Genomic DNA, 20,681 nt, shown 5'->3' with positions numbered 1-20,681 from the left:
TAGTACAAATATTTTAGCCTACATAAAAGACACCTGAACCAGAAATGTGATGGCACTCTTTCCTGTCTTGCTGGGTTTGCTGCAGTCAGGCAAATTGCCTTGGCAATGCTGTTGACAGCCTTTTGAAGAGTGGAGTGATGAAAGGTGAATTAGGAGTGCTAATGAAGAACACACTCCCACTTGAGAAGGTAATTATCTTGGGTGTAATAGATGAGGGAAGATTAGGTGTGATTCTAGCCCCAGAGGAGTAGGCTATCACACAAGATTACACCTGAGATGTTTATGAAAAGAAAAAAGTCTTCAAAACGTGTTGACAGCAGTCTGCCACCTACAGGTCTCCATTCAGTCGATGTAGCCTAATGAATGCTATGAAAAATGGGTGCTATTGGCTGGTAACGTATTTCCAGTAGATAAACACTTCGTGTGATTAAACATTCAGAAGGGAGAAATCATTTCGGAGGGGGGAAAAAAGTGACAAATCCCTTTTTAGTTTTTGCTTAAAAATCAAACATGAAACATTAAAAATATTTAACAAAATTAAAATGTGATACAATATATATATATATATATATATATATATATATATATATATATATTAAGAGGATTGATAAAGTAATCGCCGGATAGAAGACATAGGGATTATGCCTCGGGTTACATGTGACGATAATCTCTCTATTAGCCTGTTAGCAGCTAGCAACACAGCACAACTTTCTCCTGCCCTCACCGGGCTATTATGAGTCTGAACATGGGATACTAATATCATTTATGAGCCTCACAGACACGAACGCGGATTCTTCGATGCAGACATTTATCTGACCAATGGTAAATTTAAATTCAGGATTAAGCGAACACTAATCCGATGTGATTAGATAGATGTGATTAGCATTTAACGTTAGCTGTTTATCCATTGTAGATACAGCACAGTGATAGCGAATTTAGCGATAAAGGTAAATATTTGACTAGTTAGGGTATTGCATTTATTGAAATAAATAATTTCATATTTCAGTAGGTTTATATGTTGTGTATATCTGTATGTATTTTGCCATAAGCTTTACAACTTGTTGGACAGTGACAGGGACGTCTGTTACTTCAGCCCACCCTAAAGATTCGTTTCATGTTATTAACAGGCTTCGATTTAAATAAGGTGTGAAATTTGTATTATGTACAGCCCAAGTGCTTTGTTTTTCATAACAATCTAACAGTTCAGCAATGAACGCAAGCAGTACTCATTGATTCTTGAGACCGGACAAAACATACCCCACATTTACTTCCCAGTAGTGTTTTTTTAAATGAAACAGAAATATATAGTGTATATATATATATATAAACGTTCTTAACATGTTCCATTTACTTTTTACTTTATTATTTTCACATGATATTCAGCATCGTTTTTGTATTATTTATATATGATTATAGTAATTATTAAAGTTTTGACTAAGGTTCTAATTTTTAATTTTAGTTCAGTAATTTTGTCATATACTTGTCATTTTCATTATTTTTATATATTTGTTTTGGTTTTTGAAACCAATTTTATATCAGTTTTTCATCTAATATTTCTATTTTTAATACTTTTAGTTAACAATAACAACACTGATATAATGACATATTAAACACACACACACCTGCCCTCAGATTATAGCTCAATACTTCACAATAAAAGTTTTATGGAGGAGGAGGTCAGTTAAAACTGCACTCTTTTATAAAATTTCACGTCCATGTCACTTTTTGTCAGATATTTATAAAAACCATTTATCCATTAAACTGTGTGTGTCTGTAGGACTCTGAGTGTGAGACTGGGTGACATTATCATCATGCCATCAGCGAAGGTGCTGAAGAGTGCCCAGTACATTGAATTGGGCAGTTACAAGTATTGGCCAGTTCTGGTGCCCAGAGGAATCCGCCTGTACACTTACGAGCAGGTGCCGGGATTCCTACGGGAAAATCCTTATATCACTGATGGCTACAGAGCCTATTTGACCTCTAGACTGTGCATTAAAAGGTAAGTGCAGGTTCAATGCAGAGTGTATTTTTTTTCCCAATAGCAAACATCAGAATGAACAAATATTTTAGGATATTAATTACTGTAGGTATAGTAATATAGGTGCATTGCTCAGCCAGTTGAGGGAATAACAAGATATTAGCTGGTATAATCTCACGTGTTTTGTAGCCTTTTTATTCTGTCCAATGAGACGGTAAACATCTGGAGTCATCTGTTGGGGTTCTTCTTGTTCTTCACACTGGGAGTTTATGACTTGTTGGCGGTGCTGCCTATGTTAGGAGCGTCCAGAGAGGACTATGTCATCTACTCCATAGGCCTCTTCTGCTTTCAGGTATGTCCGTGCTGCTTGCATCATGCCCTCACATTATTTGGCTTTGCGTTTAGGTAGACAATTGGAAACGAGGAAAAACTTAAGCAGTTCAGAAGTGTGTTTAATAGCCGCTGTAAGTAGTTAACACAGTAGCTAGTGGATATAAAGTGTTTGTTTTTGTTTTTTGGCATGACAACAAATAATCTTTAACCATGGTTGCTTGTTTGGATCAGCTCCATCTTTTTTAATAAAAAACTGATCTTAGATCAGCAAAAAGTATTCATATAATCCTTGGACTGTTGAAGGCCTTTGATATCAGGCTTTCCACATTCACAGTTGCCAGGGATTAGAGTTGAAATTTATGATTTTATCACCTAAACCCAGTCCTGTCTAATTCTAGATCTGTTATCGGTTGCTCTCGTGCCATCGGTTATAGACAGAAATGGCAGCTTCTCTCCTTGGCAGCCATTCTCTCAAACATCAGGATTAGGCAAAGTGCCTCTACCACCACCCTTTCATATTCTCTCATACAGACATAATTATAGCATCTTTGTTTGGCTTCATAGGTTCATCATATAAGGTTTAGCTTTTTTTTTATTGTATTGTGAAAACTTTGCATATGTGAATCAGCATATATGGCCTACACACACCTATCTGTATCTCAACACTTTGCGTTGTCTTTTCAGGTGTGCATGCTGTGTTCTGTTGGCTATCACCTGTTCTGCTGCCACCGTTCTGAAAAAAACAGCCGCCGCTGGATGGCACTGGATTATGGCGGGATCTCCATCGGAATCATAGGCTGTTATGTTCCAGGAGTGTTCTACGCGTTCTACTGTAATAACGTATGTGCATCTGCTTTCTTAGAGAGGGTGCTGCTACAGTCAAAAAAAAAAAAGGAATTAAAAAAAATTATGGAATCTTATTTCCACCATGAAATAAAGTTTTTTGTGGCTTTTAATCTAGCAAATCTAAAAAATTTTCTCAAAACTGTTTTTACAATTGAAACTTTCCTTCTCAGGATTGCATTTTATATTTCACAATTAATCCTTCGCCGGGAGTTTGATTGACAAGCGATCTGACCAATCATAACGCCGAATCTGCCATTTTGTCCGACAGACAAACCAGACAGGAGAGTAGATTAACGTCGGTAGACTTGAACTTGAAAAATGGTGTGCATTGACGTCTTTCCGTTGTTGAAACAAGATACCTTCTGATGTTTATTTCATGCTATAACCTGTAAAGAGGAAAAGATGATCGGAAAACACGCCGCTTGAACGGAGACGCTACAGCGATCTATCACAACACATTAAAGAGCCACAAAATGGTATTTATTGTTAGAATTTTTTTTTTTTTTTAAATAACAAAATTTGAAAGCTGACACAATTTCATACCAAAAGTAACCTGCTCTGTCTTGTCTGTTGGCGCGTTGTCAGTTTCCTCTTTGCTCCGCAGTATAATTTTCACTGCGTGAGAACATGTTGCGTGAGAGCACCATGGCTTGTCGGACGTAGCAACAGTAACTAAGGTGGATGGGTCTTTGCGAAGGTCAATTGCAAGTTATAAATTCTTAATTGTGAGTTTATGTCTCACAGTTTTGACTTTTTATATCACAATCTCAGGATTGCAAGAAAAGAAGTCAGAATTGTTAGATTAAAAAGTCTCAATTACCTTTTTAATGTTTAGGATGGGTCTTTGCGAAGGTCAATTGCAAGTTATAAATTCTTAATTGTGAGTTTACGTCTCACAGTTTTGACTTTTTATATCACAATCTCAGGATTGCAAGAAAAGAAGTCAGAATTGTTAGATTAAAAAGTCTCAATTACCTTTTTAATGTGTTTATTCAGTGGTGAATATAAGCTTTCATGCTTTTGTGTGATGTTTGAGTTGATCAAACATTTGATCAAGTCGTCAAGTCAAGACAAATTTCCATTTAGGAAATGTACTAAACTACCAAAGTATATTGGAACTAAACCATTCTGGCATAGGGGAGGTGGAGATGTGGGCAGTACTGGAGGTAAACGTCACAACTTCATCAGTGAAGTAATAAATGTTTATTAGTTTGATCCACTGCGTGCGATAGGCGGCTATGGCCAATGTGGACAGGGGTAGATTAATTAGGTGGCTTGAGGTGTATCGTCCCACAGTGGTCTCTAGCAGCAGATGGTTGGCCTGCTTTTGTTGTGGGCATATGTTACCTGTGCAACAGATACAGAGCAAGAGTTCACCTATTCCTGGGGAAAACAGTCTGGTGTGTGTGTGTGTGTGTGTGTGTGCTGTGAATACCACACGGAGAGGCTGTTTTTATGTGTTTAGTAAATCACCATTTCACTATATTTTCTATTTCGGTTGTAGTGCACTATCATTTTTTCATCAGCCGTAAAGGACAATTATGACAATTTACTCACCCTCATGTCATTCTAAACATGTATGAATTTCTCTTTTCTGAACATTTTTCTTGGAAAAAAAGGATATTTTAAAAACCAATTTTGGACCACATTGATTTTCACTGTATGGACAAAAACATTTTTCAAAATATCTACTTTTGTGTTCCACAGATGAAAGTTTGAAAGGACGTGGGTGAGTAAATGATGAAAGATTTTTCATTTTTGGGTGAACTATCCCTTTAAAAGCGAGGAATAGTATGAACATTTAATAGGAAAGTTAGAAGTGCACACTGAGAGCTGTCGCATCTTGACATTTCCCGTGAGATTACTGTAACACTGTGCTAGAGTATCTTTGATTATGTTGTACGATAGTTTATTCCTCCTTTGCTGTTAGTTTGCACAATGGATCCCCTGTGGAGCGGCTTTGTACTGCCGGTATAAAAACGACGAGGTGCCGCTTGGCGTGGAATCTTCTTTGTTCAAGAAGCTGGTGCATTTTTCTGAAAGCTTGGATCTTGGATATCCTGAGCAAGCTGCTTGCTCTCGTCCCCTCTACTCCCACTTGCTGTTTGCCGAGCACCAGCGCTTTTGGCCATGCTGCTCCACATGGTTCGCCCCACATATTGGAAGTTCTGGCTTATTGTGCCCCAGAATGCGGCAGAAATCTGCTCCAGCCCAAAGCAGATGGCGGTGTTCGTGGACCCACTCCGTCACTCCTGTTCCCCACCATATGACATTCACACGTGGGTGAGCCATCTCCACTCTCCCCCTGCCAAGTGTTTAGCTTTGCTTTTTGGATGACTACTCAATCAGCCAAGTGCCCCAAGAGAAAGAGGGACCGCTCTCTCCATTGCTTTTTCTTGCACCAGTTTTTTTTCCTCCTCCAGAACAAGTGCTTTTTTGTGTCTATGTTGTGCACATTAAGAGGACTTCCATGTGTTTGTGGTTCATGTAGTTTCATCTGGTTTGTGTAACTGTCTGCAGTACTGGCGGCAGGTGTACCTGGTAACCGTTCTGGCCATGATGTTGGCAGTGTTCTTTGCCCAGATCCACCCTCATTACTTGACCAAGAAGTGGCAGAAGCTTCGCTCTGTTATATTCTGTGCTGTGGCGGGATATGGCCTAATCCCCACCTTTCATTGGATCTGGCTCAGTGGGGGTTTCAGCTCAGACATAGTCCAGGTAAAAGGCATCCTCAAAATTGTTTAATAGATATTCTTAAGAAACATCAACCATATTAATAATGAGTATTGCCAGACACCTCCGCACACACACACATACACACACACACACACACACACACACACATATATATATATATATATATAATTTTTTTTTTTTTTTTTTTATAAATAACAGCTACTAATATATAATAATATAAGCAGTATAAGTATAATAATTATTACTACTATTATTATAAAATATATATTTACCAGACTTTTACCATTTATATGTATATAAATATATATTACATTTTACACACACACACACATATAATTAGAAGTTACAACATTATTATTATTATTACTGTTTTTTTTTATGTATATTTACCAGACATTTTTAACCATTTTTCCACAACTACTATGCATATATACTGTATATTGAGTGACTTATTTATTGATTGTTTCATGTTGGTATTGTTGTTGTTGTTGTTTTTTTTGGTAGGAATTTGTTCCCAGAGTGCTGATAATGTATGTACTTGCTGTAGCTGCTATCATCTTCTACATGTCCAAAGTTCCAGAGCGTTATTTCCCAGGTACTGGGAAATATAATATTTCTTACTCTTTCATCTTTATTTCTCAATTGGAGAGCTCAGTGTGGCATCCTGAGATGAAAGCAGGGTTGCATGTCACTTTTGTCAAATTTGAAACCGTGTCCAAAGAGAGAAGTTTTTTAGAGTGATGGACTAAACCAAGGGCCACACACACACCTGCCTTAATTAAATTGACTCACATTGCTGTGTGAGAGGACCAACCTCAGACAAGTTAATTAATGCTTTAATGCTCTTTTTGTCATCTCTAGGTCAGCTGAACTACTTGGGCTCCAGCCATCAGGTCTGGCACATATTGGTGGTGCTCATGTTCTACTGGTGGCATCAGTCTGCACTTTTCATAACCAATTATCGTCACTCTCACCCTTGCCCGGACCACCCTCTTCATTCCTAGAGTTATGGGATCGAGGGACACCACTGAGGACTTGGATAGCTTTTTTAATTCTTTAAGCTTAAACACATTGGATTTTTCTTGTCTATTTTGAAACTTTTATACATTTTGTAAACTGATGTTTCAGTTTAAATATAATTTAAAGGCACTTGATGAGGTAAGCAGTTAGGCTTTTAAAAGCACTTTTAAAAATCAAGGTGAGCACCATTTCACTGGGTCTGTGTGCATTTCTACATTTATAGAAATCTACTTGTTGGGTAACATGCAGGTTATGTGGGCAATAAATCTGTTACATACTAAGTTAAAAATTCAGTATTATATTATTATCTGTCTGTTCAATACTATTTTGGTGTTTTCTTTTTGTATTTGCACCTAAAATTCAATGATTCATAAGCTTACATTTCGATTTGTTGGGTTTGTGCGAACATTTTTTTTTTTTTTTTTTTTTCAAACGTACATTATATAATAGTTTAAATGAGACTTAAATTATATAATCTCATTTATAACATTGAATAAACCAAAGAGATTTGATGGGCTTGTTCAGTGAATTGTTCAGAGATTGGTGAAATAAACAAATGTCTTATAAGTGGAAAATATATTTTGTGGGTTGCTGCACAGCATTGCCATGTTGCAAATACACACATCAGTATTTTTTCTTTTGATAGATTTCTTTTGTTTACCATTTGTTTTTGCTTTGTTACTAACAATGGCAATTTAAAATTCCTTCCATGCAACTAATGCAATGAACACACCAGTCTGTATATTGCATTTCATCAGGTTGTAGTCTTAGTTGAGTTATCAAGTCAAAGTTAGGACTGTAATGTGAACTAGAGCTACATGTTTTCAGTTCATTTTCTGCCTTACAACAGTGAACTGTACAGCTGTACAACTGCATTTTTTTAAAACCGCACAATGTGTATTTTTAGTGCTTAATGGTATGATGTGCTGTTATTTTTGTGAGCTGTTACTGAATCATGATGCTGCATTAAGTAACACTATTGAAATTTTTTACCACATGTTGGTAATATGTTGGGATCTGTTCTTCAGTACAGATGAATAAACATTCACTTTGTCCTTTTCAACTGAAGTTTTAATGACAGTTCTTTTAATGACAATATCTGACAAAACGAGGACTAATGATCACCAAAAAAAACATTTTATTGCATTGTTAGAGCGTAGTATTACATAAGAAAAAAGGAACAAATCTTGCAACGTTTGAAACAAAAAGCAGCATTTTTTTGGTCTTGAATGTTCAAAGTGCAGATATTCAGTGAGTGTAAATGCATCTTCTAAATGGCCCTTTCATCAGTTAAATTGTGATACCCTTCATGACTAAAATTTAAATGTTTGCTTCAAACAAGTGACTGATATATAAATACGCAAAATTGTATTGAGCACATTTGTTAATTATTTTCCCTTTCTACAAGAGCTAATTGTTCATGATTGTAGGTTACTGGTAAATACATACAGACGTAGTGGAACACCTAATCATTGATAACATCAAAGATGTTTAGTTCAGGTTGGGGAATTATTTCTGTGTGTCATAATATTGTCTAATAAACTGCAAGTTTAACTTCTCTTGTGTGGTCGGTTTACTAAAGGGAACATTAAATCAAGTCCCTTTTCATGTATGTAGACATTGAAACATAAGGCTTTAAAACATTGAATGCATTTAAAAATGTAAAAATATGCATAAAATTGTCTATGCGAATGACATTAAAATGGAGAAGGCCTACACTCCATTCCATTGACACAAACGGGCTACAAACAGCTATTGTGCATTTGAGGTACTGTTAAGCAGGGTGGGGAATACCCAGATAAGGCTTTTTGGTGTTTCATGTTGGTAGATAGGAGTTGTACCAACTCAGTGGTCAACAATGGAGTACAAACTACAAAATGCCGTACTATATTGGTATTTTCCTCTTAATCCTATTAAAATGAAGGATTACACACACATCTCCAATGTGCTTTTTTAACTTTATTTTTTTTTTACTGAGCAGAGCGCTTATTGTATTGAAGCATAGAAGGCTTTCTAGCACGTAAAGGCTAAGGAATATGCTTCAAAATCTGAAAGCATCCACCAACCACAGGCTTAAGTCACCAAAAGGAAAAGAGGATTTAGCTGTCCAGTTAGGTATTAAAATACTTGAAAAACTACAAAAGTTGAATGTTATCTAGTTTAAAGGCCTATGTCCCAATGGGCTGCACATACACAGAGATCACAGAACAAAGCTGCCGTCTGTTAAAAGACATTTAAAAAGGCTGCTTGGGCTTTGCATAATGTAGTGATGTATGTGTGTGTGTGTGTGTGTGTCTATCATCTCTGCATGTGAGCCGGAAGACAAGATATTCACTGCTTTGAGGGGAAAGGTGCAGCTCCGAAAGGGTCGAGATCCTTTTGTGGGGTTTGCGGAGCTCCGCTTTCGACCACAAAAGGCTGCTTGGGCTTTGCATAATGTAGTGATGTATGTGTGTGTGTGTGTGTCTATCATCTCTGCATGTGAGCCGGAAGACAAGATATTCACTGCTTTGAGGGGAAAGGTGCAGCTCCGAAAGGGTCGAGATCCTTTTGTGGGGTTTGCGGAGCTCCGCTTTCGACCACTAGTTCTGTGAAAGGTACAGCTCCAAAGTCATCTATCTTATTTTCCTCAAACACGCCATGTAGGGAACTGGTTCTCGGCCTACCGTTGGTCGAATTGATCTCACTTTTGTTGTCTCCCAAGCTCTGGTGCTGGCCATGTCGACTGCCATCTTGTGGATGAAAAGGCTTGGCTCCAAACGGATCCAACAAGACCTCCTCCGAAGGCAACGCAGCTTCTTTTTCCATCACCTCGCCCAGGGAAATACTGATGTTCTCTTTGGAGTCAGACGTGCTGAGGAACTCATTGCTGCTCTGCGAGTCCCGTCTGCCCACTTTCTTGTGCCTTCGCACCCGTTCGGGGGTACGGAAACTGGGTTTGTTGCTCTTCCTGCCACCAGTGGGCGTGCCGTGGTGTCGCTTCCCATTCCCGCCACTGGCCTTTTGCTTGGTGCGCCTTTGCCGCGAGGAGAGTTTCTGAAGACTGCACTGCTTCTGCCTCTGTTGCTGGGGACTGTCTGCTTCGTCGAAAGGTGCTTGGCCAAAGATGTCCTCCTGATTCCGAGAATCCCTGTTCATTACGTGGCTAGGTTGGAAAGGCGAGAATCCGAATACATCCACGCTGTCAGGAGAAACGGGTGGCGTCTGGCCACTGGGTCCATCGCCACTCCTGCTGGACCTGGAGAGGTTTCTGTTGAAAGGAGCTTTGATGAATATGTCAGTCTCTTCCGCAGCGTTCTCCTGGCTAGCCTGCCTAAAAGGGGCTTGGGCAAAAATATCTGAGCTCTCTGGTGACACTCTGGCCTTACCACTGCCAACGAAAGGAACAGCACCAAACACATCCACAATGCTCGCGACAGGCATGGCTACACTTGGCGAATTGGGAGGAGTGATCACACTGGGTCCAGATTCAGCGTTCACTGTTCTAGGAGGAAAAAGTGCAGCCTTTTCCTTCGACAACCCAAGTTTTGCTTTCCTAGAGTCACAATCTGAGTCTGAGCTGTGTTTGTCCTCCTCTTCCTCAGAGTCCATGAGTAACGGCCTCTGACCCAGGTTCTCAGGTTCGGTGTCTTCACGTTCGCTGTTGAGACCTTCCTCCTCTTCGGCCTCTTCGTCTTCACTGCTTTTGGGAGAGGGTGGGTCCGACTCAAAATCACTGTCTGATTCCTCGCCTGCTTTCTGAGGCAGTGAACTAGTGGAGCTACTTTTCTTTGCAGGTTTGTGTTCTTTGACTGATTGCAGGGTTGTGTCTTGCGTGCTTGGAACAGTCACAGCAACACTGAGCTGCTCAACTGGATGCTCTGCTGTCAGCACACCAGCTCCTGCTAAATGAACACAGAAAGTTGTTGATGAATGTCTGATATACACAGCATGGGACGAGTGCCTTTCCCATAGAAACCGCACATACTTAAAATTATTCCACCCTTTTAGCAATAACAGCCACAACTCAGAGCTTTAAAAAGAAATCTAGGAATAGACGTACAAACCTACTACAGAAGGTTTAGTCCAAAAACAGACTCCAGAACTAATCAAAACATCCACAAATTATTTTTTTATAACATATGTGGTATATTAGAAAACTTGACATCCTTACCATTACAATCTTACAATATATTAAAAACATGAAAAAAATTGAAGAAAAAAAATTCTAAACTACAATAACCTCATCCAAAAAACTAAGAGGCATCATTATATAATAGTTAAAGCTATAATTATGGTTTTATTTTGGTTTTGTTTGTGTAATGATGCTTCTTAACCTTTGTAAATTAAGTAATTTTATTTTACAATTACACATTTTTAAGACAAAGCAAATTTCTATTAATTTGAGTATTGGCAGACATAGCAGAGATGAACAACTGTATTATATTTGATCAAAAATCTGTACTTTTCCTGAAAAGTCTCACCTGACTGAGTGCTTGAAAGAAACATTTTTAACCTCAGGCAAGATTTTGGAAATTGTAAAAAATTTATTTTCATTGTCAAAAAAAACTTGTGAGATACACTATTTATTATTTGCTTCTCCTGTAATTTAAACTAGTATATCTTGCTACAGCCTATCACAATATTTGTCAACATGTATAATTATTGAGGTATTTGTCTAATTTCAAAAGACTGAAATTCTCAACATGGCTAGGCATTGCCATCCTCCCCCTGCTGAGCTGCGGATCTGTTATCGACAGATCCATCCAAACTGGCAGAGCGAGACACACGATTAGCCAAACCCGGTTCTATGAATATGAAGAAGTTCAAAAATATATAAATAAAAAAAGTTAAATAACAACTACTTCTACTACAATGATTATAGTCATAAGACAGGCAAGAACAGCACAGGAGGAAAAAAACTGGTGCTTTTTTCAAAGAAATATGAAGCTTAGTGGAAACAATATACGAGCAGACTGTTTAGACTGTCTGGATTACAACACATCTAATCACGCCTACCTCCTGGAATACAACAATCCACAGCGCAGCATAATGGAACATCCTTAATCATATAAGAAGATCGCAACCAGAAGACAACATTTATTGAGTGTTCTTTTCCAGGCCCATCCGATTACACGCTGATCACGGCTTTAGTAAAAACAGCCATAGCATGTGGATGTCCAGACCTCTTCCTGATTTGCTTGAATAGGGAACATAATGGAAAAGTCATATTGCTCTGAAAGCTACACATCCTTCCAGTGGTTTACCCAGACCTCCCTTCCCCAGCTCAGCAGATGCTAAACTGATTGTCTTTTCGGTCATCACAATATATGCAAGTGATTTACGATCACAGCCGGGATATGCTTCAATAGCTTATTGTCTCTTACCTCATTACGTCCAAGTGCCTCTGTTCTACATGCAACTTTACCAGGTAAACAGAATATTTGAATGGAGTTCATAATGAGAGATTATGCTTATTCTATAGTTTAGGAGCCATTTTATTATGCTTCCCCCTCCAAAGACCAGTTACCTACTTTATCAAGGTTTAACAAAATGATTAAGCAAACAACCAACAGGACAGCCACAAAGCATAATTGGTCCTCGTACATAATCATATACTTAGCATCAGTGTTGGGCAGTAACGCGTAATTTGATTCCTTTTTTAGTAACTGAGTAATTTAACGCGTTATAATTTTCAAAATAGTAATTGGAGTACAGTTACAAGCCGAGGTCTCTATACGTTACTGCCGCATTACATTGCTGACAGAGTACAGTGTTTTATAATCTAGAGATTGTAAAAAAGATGTAGCACACGCACTGTCGAGTCAAGTGCCAATGGATTAGAGACCTGCTCCCGCGAAAACCCACGCAACAGAGCGCGGCGCGGGACAAGATGGGCGAGTGCTGGTGCGAGCGGGTATACATATACACTGAACAAAATTATAAACGCAACGCTTTTGCCCCCATTTTTCATGAGCTGAACTCAAAGATCTAAGACTTTTTCTATGTACACAAAAGGCCTATTTCTCTCAAATATTGTTCACAAATCTGTCTAAATCTGTGTTAGTGAGCACTTCTCCTTTGCCGAGATAATCCATCCACCTCACAGGTGTGGCATAAGTGCTCACTAACACAGATTTAGACAGATTTGTGAACAATATTTGAGAGAAATAGGCCTTTTGTGTACATAGAAAAAGTCTTAGATCTTTGAGTTCAGCTCATGAAAAATGGGGGCAAAAACAAAAGTGTTGCGTTTATAATTTTGTTCAGTGTATATATTATTATATATTTTATTCTCCCGCAATGATTCACGGGACTCCCGCAAAATAGAAAATAAATTGTTATTCATCTATTGCACAAAAGCAACATGAACCAATATAAAATATAAACGATTATGCATATGCAGAGTTTCTATTTAGGCTATAACACGTGTTTGCAGCATTGTGCAATGCAGTGCTGAAATCTGCGTGCTCACGAATCCTCTCATTATAACACACGAATTGTAGATATTATGAAAAATTCATTATGCATATATTTATTGTGTTATAACAGAGATTTGTGAGATTGCGATGAACTGAGATGTTTTTGAGATTATAAATGCAGCGCTCTTTGCTGGCATTCTGCCATGCCAAACCAAGCACGCAGCAGCTGCTTGCTTTAGTTAAAAATAAATGTTCTGTGAATGCTGATGCTTTAATGACAAATATTTATCAGGAGCATGTATGCTGGGATTTCATAAATTTCATGGAGAAAAAAGTAACGTAACTAGTAATGTAACTAATTACTTTTGAAATAAAGTAATCAGAACAGTAACGTGATTACTTTTAAAAGGAGTAATCAGTAATTTGATTACTCTGAGTAATTTTCAGAGTAACTTGCCCAACACTGCTTAGCATATACTAGATTTGAGGATGTTTAAAGAGTCACATTCAAATCAAAAGAGGTACTCCAATAGTAACCCATTCAAACATTGTCAGATCTAAAAAAAGTACATGCAAAAGATTAATTATGTAAAGTAAAAACCTTATGCTACTTTCCAAGAGATTTTACATTACATTACATAAATGCTAACATTAAATCTACATTTAATGTAAATTATAAGTTGAAATAAAACCTCAGGCTGACTGGATGTTTACACTAATATTCAAAAAAAAAAAAAGTTCAGTGACAAAGGTGGCATGTTTAAGCCACTTCATTTAACAGATGTGAGGAGCAACACATATACATATATATATAATTTTTTTTATGAACATGGTGTTAACATTATGCTTTTCCAAAATCAAAAATTAAATAGATCAATGTTATACATGTTTAGAATAAACTGTTAGACAAAGACAGCCATCCTATTATTTGAAAGGAGGATCATCTTGCTCTTGTGGCATAAAGGTGGAAGACATCAGAACTTCTTTTTCTCAAAGCATTAGTCAAATGTGAGCTTCTATAACAAAAATCAACAAATATAACACCGCTTTAAAATAAGCTTTATTTATAATTAGCATTGTATAAAGAAACATTCAGTTATACATTATGATACATGAGTATTTACATCAGTTTGTCAATTGGAGACTGAACATTAACAGCTTATGCAACTGATGCTGTATGTATGCATGTACAGATGAGAAGTCACTGAGGAATGGAGGAGCTATGAACTTCTGTCATCTATAGGAACATATGCAACATAACAAACAGTGTGTTACATAGCTAAGACTCCTGTACCATGATCTCTGTGGCAACAGAATGCTTGAAATTAAAGCTGTTATAGGAGAAACTGTTACCTGTGCAATTTTAGTATTAGCGTCAACAAAACTAAGAAAAAACAAAGAAAGACTAAAAACAAAAGGAACCTATAACTCCAATTTATACGCAAGTAGATTTAGTCATTCTCAACTGTTCTGCTTACACTTGCACAATAGTTCACAATATGGCTCAAAAGACTTTTAATACAAGTTGTGAGTTCACAAGTCTGTCAGTTTTAACTGTCCACCAATATCCCACTCAGTCAAGATATCTCTGAAACTGGCTGTCTTTATCTAATAAAGAATGGTAACAAAAACATTAAACTTTAAAAAGAAAACACATAAAATGTTATCAGACATGTTCTGAAAAAGCAAAGTAACTTGAGTGGGTGATGAGATGAATGCGTAAATAAAATTAGGAATCCAGAACATGGATTCGCTAAACATTACGGTCAACTTACTTTTGGGAAAATAAAAGTTCAGTAAACATTATGGCAAGCCCTTATGTAAACTATCACTAAATGCACTGAGCAAGTACCTCTAAATACATGCACTGACAATGAATCCATGTGACATTTTCCATTAATTAAGGCTCAATGCTGCCATTATGAGTGAGACAGCAACAAATTATGTGATCTGTCTGTGGTGTGATAACCAGTGTTAACATGTAAAAAGGCTCATACATTCTTAGACATAGCGTTTTTTTTTTATGGAAAGCATCATGTGTGACCAGAAAAGTGTTACGGCATAGGCTACATAATAATAAAACAAATTATGCAAAAGAAAGAAAAAAAAGGGCTGCCAACTCTTAGTTGCTTCTGTAGATGCAACAGTTTCTGATTATTCGGCTAACCTCACTCCAAGTTAACCTGCCAATGTTCCCTAAATTGGCAACTTAAAGTATCTTCACAGTAAATTACAGAAAGGAAAAACAAGTCTCAATGAGGAATTTTAAGCCAACTAACACTGGAGGAGAGAGACTTGTGTTCAACTACATGAAATATTGGCATGTTTACAAGTAAATAAAGTGAATATGAGGATCGCTGGAAATTTTCTATGGTTTGAGGTCTATAGAAATTGTACCTGAGAACTTCTGGCACTCACTTGTTTCTGTCAAACAATTTGCTATCAAGCACAAAATGTAGCTAATAACTGATCTGAAGAAAAGAAAACAAATCTAGTAAGTGGAAAATTAGGTTGCTCAAGAATCTGAAAATCTATTCTATCATGCCAACCTGATGCCTTTGACAAAAAATGTAAATGCCAAAATAATAGAAAAAAAGAAAGAAAATTCCCTTAAACTTGTACATTTTCTTTTCCTAACTAAAGGGAAAACACCTTTTCTGTTCTGCTTAGAATAAACATGTTAAAATAAAAATGTTAGCCCTGAGAAAAAAAATCTAAACTGACAAATCGAGTACAATGCACTTATACATAACGCAGTGAAACTGCACCACTATATGAGTTACTTCAAACTATTTGATTAAAACTAAACCTATTAAAATGTTTAAAAATGCAGATGTGAAAAGAGCAAAGCATAATTTACAACAATAATATAGCAAGTGCAAAGACAAACAAAAGTTGAAGCAAAAAATAATAACAGTAGGAAAAAAAAAAATCAAGGCACCAGCAACAAGCATGGAGGTGATATAAAGCTGTGGTTTTACAAGTATAAATCCCTAGAATAAAAAAAACAAAACACTAAAAACAACATATGCAAGTGTATATTTCTTATCGCTTATAGTTCCAAATGATACATACACATTCATTTATAATCTGCAAATTCTCCCTATTTTTATGCTTGCATATTACTATTTCCTATTTCCAGCCTGTTTGGGGGGGTTTATATATATAATATCTAAATACCAGATATATAGTGTTTTATCACATTTTTATCTTGTCTACACCTAATGATCAGTGAGAAATAAAAACAAAAGTTTTTCTAAGACATACAGAGTTTGTTTAAATAATGACAAGATTGTAACTGTCTAAAAAATGTATGCATTTAAAGTGGTTAAAGGAATAAATGGTAACATTGATTTTGTTTGTCTCCCGTCTCCAGATGTGACTAATATGTGGTGTAGAGGGGCCACATCCAGCAAGCAGAGAGACAGAAAGAGGTTGGGAAGAGCAGGAATAGGGGAGCACAGATATGAGGAGAGAGGAGGACGGTAAACAGGGAACTTTGGTGAGGGTCCTTTGAGAGCCGGCTGCTAGAACTTGCCTGCGTTGGCCAGGAACGGCACAGAGCCAAATGGATCCTCAGGGAGTGAGGGCTGCAGTACCGGCTGCTGTCTGTCTATGCTGCTGGCCTCCATGCTGCGAGATCGCTCTACCGGCTTTTCTGTGGGGAACAAGGGTGACAGACACATAGAAAATGTTAGTGTAGGAATAAATCAGGATGTGAATGCCCTCTGCTGGAGAGGGTGTAGAATAGAATACTAGAAGATGATGTAATTCTAAAACAGACTCAGAACACACAGACACAAAAACAAATAGAGACACTTGCTTGCTCTTAGAAGGTCGAACTCTCGATCGAGAAGCTCCTCTTCTGTGAGTTTGGAGAAATTGTCTTCTCCAAATGGGTTCCAACCAGACATATCAGGAGGGTTATTGACAGTCTGGGGAGGAGGGCTGATAACATCCATAGTGGACACTGGGTTCCTACAACAACAGAAAAAAGAAAAGAGTTACACGTTAATGAGTCAATATATACACAGCACTTTTCACTTTTGTTGACTTGTTGATTGTATAACAAAGTTTCTGTGTGTGTGTAATCTGCAAATTCTCTCTATTTTTATGCTTTCATATTAAATTCAAAAGTGACGTGACATGTGGCCAAGTATGGTGACCCATACTCAGAATTAGTGCTCTGCATTTACCCATCCAAAGTGCACACACACAGCAGTGAACACACACACACACTGTGAACACGCACCCGGAGCAGCCTTGCTCAAGGGCACCTCAGTCGTGGTATTGAAGGTGGAAGAGAGTGCTGTACATTCACTCCCCCCACTTACAATCCCTGCCGGTACGAGACTCGAACCCCGCAACCTTTGGGTTACGAGTCCGACTCTCTAACCATTAGGCCACGACTTCCCCCAAGTGACAGTAATAGACATTCATAAACGTTACTAAGAATTCTGTTTCAAATAAATGCTGTTCTTTTTCAGAATCATGAAAAAAATGCATCATGGTTTCTACAAAAACATTGACCACAACTGTTTTCAACATTGATCATAATAACATTTGTGAAGGATCATATGACACTGAAGACTGAAGTAATGGCTGAAGTAAAATTCACTTTGCCATCACAGGGATAAATAACATTTTAAAGTATATTAAAATACAAGAGTTACTTTTATTTATTAAGTGTAATATTATTTCACAATATTACTGTTTTATTGATCAAATTAATGCATCCTGGGTGAGCATAATCCATAAAAAAAAAATCATTAATTACCTCAAATACTGTGAAATTCGATGATAGCAGTCAATTTTCACTCAGTGTGACAGGCTGGCTATAGAGATGTACATCAGTAATAATGTTCAAGATGCTTGCCTGATGTTAGCAAAGGGGGTGTCTACTGGAGAAGGTCCGGCAGGGTTATAGGAGCCCAGTGGGATCTGGAACTCCAGAGGGGGCACCTGTTGGACTGGAGCACATTGCTGCTGCTGCTGCTGAACAAAGGCCTGCTGGTACTGATGCATCTGTAAGGAGACAAGCAAATAAACTCAATTTAGTAAACTGTGGCCATATTTCCATAGGCAGGTTTAAACCGTGCCTACTGCGGTGTGCTAATGCTCATCTATCTTCAGATCTTCACTTTGACAACATAATGGTGCTACTTTCATGTCTCTTGTATCACACAGCAGCATCCATTGTGTTGCTAGGCTAAATGTTTGATGCATTATATGATGCAATGGATTTACAATAAACTGCAAGTAACTCGAAACAATATTTCACTTCCATGTCCATTATTATTTGGCGAGCAGCTGTGTAATAAGCAGGATATAATATCCAATACTGCATATTATTAAACCCTTTAGGGAAACACAAGACCTGGTCATCCTGGGTATTTTGTGATAATGACTAAATAGATGGCTGTGCATAATCCCTTACTTAACTTTTGCTTAACACAGAGAAAAGTGTGCTTTTTCTATACAAAATGGCCATGAGGACACAGGGAGATTGAAAGAGACAAAGACAGAAAGCGCGCCACAGAGGCCTTCGAATTTCCCCACAGTGTAATTGCCTCATATGCTATGATTTAACAGAAAATCGGTCGATTTCACCACCCCATTCAATCCCCTGATGGTTTTGCATGGAGCAGATTGCATCTGAAATTAAACAGATGGTAACCATTCGGTGGAAAATGAGCTAAAAATTGCTCCGCCTTAACATTATGTATTTAGCAAAAGTCAGTTAGCAACATTTCCTGTTTTAGTGTAAATACAATTCAAAGGAATTATTAACAGATACGATTGGGCGACATTCACTTGGATGGAGAAACAGTTTGGCACAGAAGACTGCTTCAGTTAGTGGGGCCAAATGAATATTTAAGGCAAAGACATCTAATTTCAGAATTCCAACAAAAATTATTAATTAAATACCATAAACAACATAACCTACTGACATACACATACTGGCTAAATTTACAACTAAAGCAGCACCATCATCCACTCCTTCACAACATTCATTTATAAATCTCTCCTATATTATAACTGCAACTATTTAAAATCTGGCAAACTTCCTCTTTAAAAAGTAAACACATAGCCCTGCCATTAATGTTCCAGGTGTGGTGAGGTGTCTCACCAAGGCAGTGTAGTGAGCCTGCTGTTGCTGCTGGGATTGATATATGGGCTGCTGCATCATCATCTGCTGCTGAAGCATATGCTGTTGCTGCATCTGAAGGCTCTGTTGCATGGCCTGATGATACTGTGAAAAGAGAGAGATGTCAGTGGACAAACTGTTGTAATGAGTGTGGGGGATAAATTTATGCTTCTTAATAGGTTTAGTAACAGCAGATTATACCAGTTTATACCGTGAAGTAAAACAGTGTTTTATACCATCGCATAACAACGTACGTTTAGAATTCAGGGCACCAGACTTGAACTCTAGACAACAAGACATTAAACATGTTGTTTACACAGAAGTTGGTGGTTCTGTCATGAACTGTAGTGTTTTTTTATCACTCTTTGCTAGTGGAATGAGCACTGGCCTGACAGACAGTGACTCAACATCATTTTTTTTTTTTTATTGGCGCACCAAACAAGTAAATCTTTCATCACAGCATTTTGCAGGGAAAAAGAATGTATTGTTTAATTTGATAATTAAAGGGGTAATTCACCACTGACAAGATGGGCTGTTAATAAAACTTGTCTGTCTAGTAAAAATATGAAAAAAAATTCAGAACATTGAAAATCAGTGCTACATGAATAGAGAAAACAGGAAAAGGGCTGTGGTGTTCCCTAAATATTGCTTGTAATTTGAGTTGTCCATTTTTCGAAAATTCTAAATTCATGTGAACAATTCATCCATGCTCATTTTTTCAATTTTTATTAACTCATAATTCTTAATCTAAATGACATAACTTGACGTTCCAGTGAAACAACAGACTTCTCTGTGGTGCCGGACTTCTCCAATAATTTAATCAGCTTAAACTCTGTTGCTTTCTTACTATCAACTGCAAGCTTGCATTCAGATCTGCCATATCTGATCAACAACCAATGGACAGCAAACAAATCCCCACCCTACATTTTTTTTTTCTTTTTAGATAATCTATTTCACTAAATTGTATGTCACAGAAGAAGAGCACTGTACGATTAACCAGAGAACCAGCAGCTGTGCATTAATAGTGAAATTAAAAGCACAGAGCGCCACCTGTGTGTGTGTAGAGCAGAGCTGCAATGCCACCAGACAATACTGGCAAATGAATAATTGTGGATTTACAAATTACATTATAGTATTCTAATATAGTATATTTCTAAATGTAATACCTACAAATTAGTAAGTCACTCCTTAAAACAAAATAAAAAAATAATATAACAATATAATTTATATGATAATATAATATTTATTACATGTTGTT

General features: G+C 37.4%; 2 protein-coding genes across 5 annotated transcripts in view; one reads left to right on the top strand and one right to left on the bottom strand.

The window, feature by feature from the left end:
* Window positions 1–316: 316 nt before the first annotated feature.
* Window positions 317–7,978, top strand: LOC107567467 (progestin and adipoQ receptor family member 3-like). Of its 3 annotated transcripts, none has more exons than XM_016253152.1 (7): window positions 317–334; window positions 1,778–1,999; window positions 2,168–2,330; window positions 2,996–3,151; window positions 5,678–5,875; window positions 6,359–6,449; window positions 6,716–7,978. In XM_016253152.1, exons 2-7 carry the CDS (start codon window positions 1,812–1,814, stop codon window positions 6,856–6,858), a joined length of 939 nt encoding a protein of 312 aa, XP_016108638.1. In that variant the 5' UTR covers window positions 317–334; window positions 1,778–1,811; the 3' UTR covers window positions 6,859–7,978. The 3 variants fall into 3 exon arrangements, with proteins under 3 accessions (XP_016108638.1, XP_016108636.1, XP_016108637.1); XM_016253150.1 differs by having other exon boundaries at window positions 324–392; XM_016253151.1 differs by lacking the exon at window positions 317–334 and adding an exon at window positions 662–822.
* A 1,314-nt stretch (window positions 7,979–9,292) lies between these two features.
* bmp2k (BMP2 inducible kinase) overlaps window positions 9,293–20,681 on the bottom strand; it is a 46,518-nt gene continuing 35,129 nt past the window's right edge. The window contains exons 12-16 of one of the 2 annotated variants that reach the window (XM_016253148.1): window positions 19,406–19,528; window positions 18,152–18,300; window positions 17,099–17,253; window positions 16,814–16,933; window positions 9,293–10,758 (exon numbers count right to left, since the gene is read on the bottom strand). In XM_016253148.1, coding sequence (XP_016108634.1) covers window positions 9,377–10,758; window positions 16,814–16,933; window positions 17,099–17,253; window positions 18,152–18,300; window positions 19,406–19,528 — 1,929 coding nt within the window. In that variant the 3' untranslated portion in view covers window positions 9,293–9,376. The remainder of the gene's footprint in view (window positions 10,759–16,813; window positions 16,934–17,098; window positions 17,254–18,151; window positions 18,301–19,405; window positions 19,529–20,681) is intronic. The other variant, XM_016253149.1, reaches the window with a different exon arrangement.

This window comes from Sinocyclocheilus grahami, unplaced genomic scaffold (genome assembly GCF_001515645.1).
Source record: "Sinocyclocheilus grahami isolate Dianchi unplaced genomic scaffold, SAMN03320097.WGS_v1.1 scaffold1161.1, whole genome shotgun sequence".
Lineage (NCBI taxonomy): Eukaryota > Metazoa > Chordata > Actinopteri > Cypriniformes > Cyprinidae > Sinocyclocheilus > Sinocyclocheilus grahami.
The sequence above is the reverse complement of the archived record's forward strand: the minus strand, read 5'-3'. Positions and strand labels throughout refer to the sequence as shown.

Excerpts from the sequence above, each read along its gene's own strand:
- LOC107567467 (XM_016253150.1), top strand. Across the intron at positions 2,331-2,995 it reads TAGGCCTCTTCTGCTTTCAG|GTGTGCATGCTGTGTTCTGT; the intron begins GTATGTCCGTGC and ends TTGTCTTTTCAG. Across the intron at positions 3,152-5,677 it reads ACGCGTTCTACTGTAATAAC|TACTGGCGGCAGGTGTACCT; the intron begins GTATGTGCATCT and ends AACTGTCTGCAG.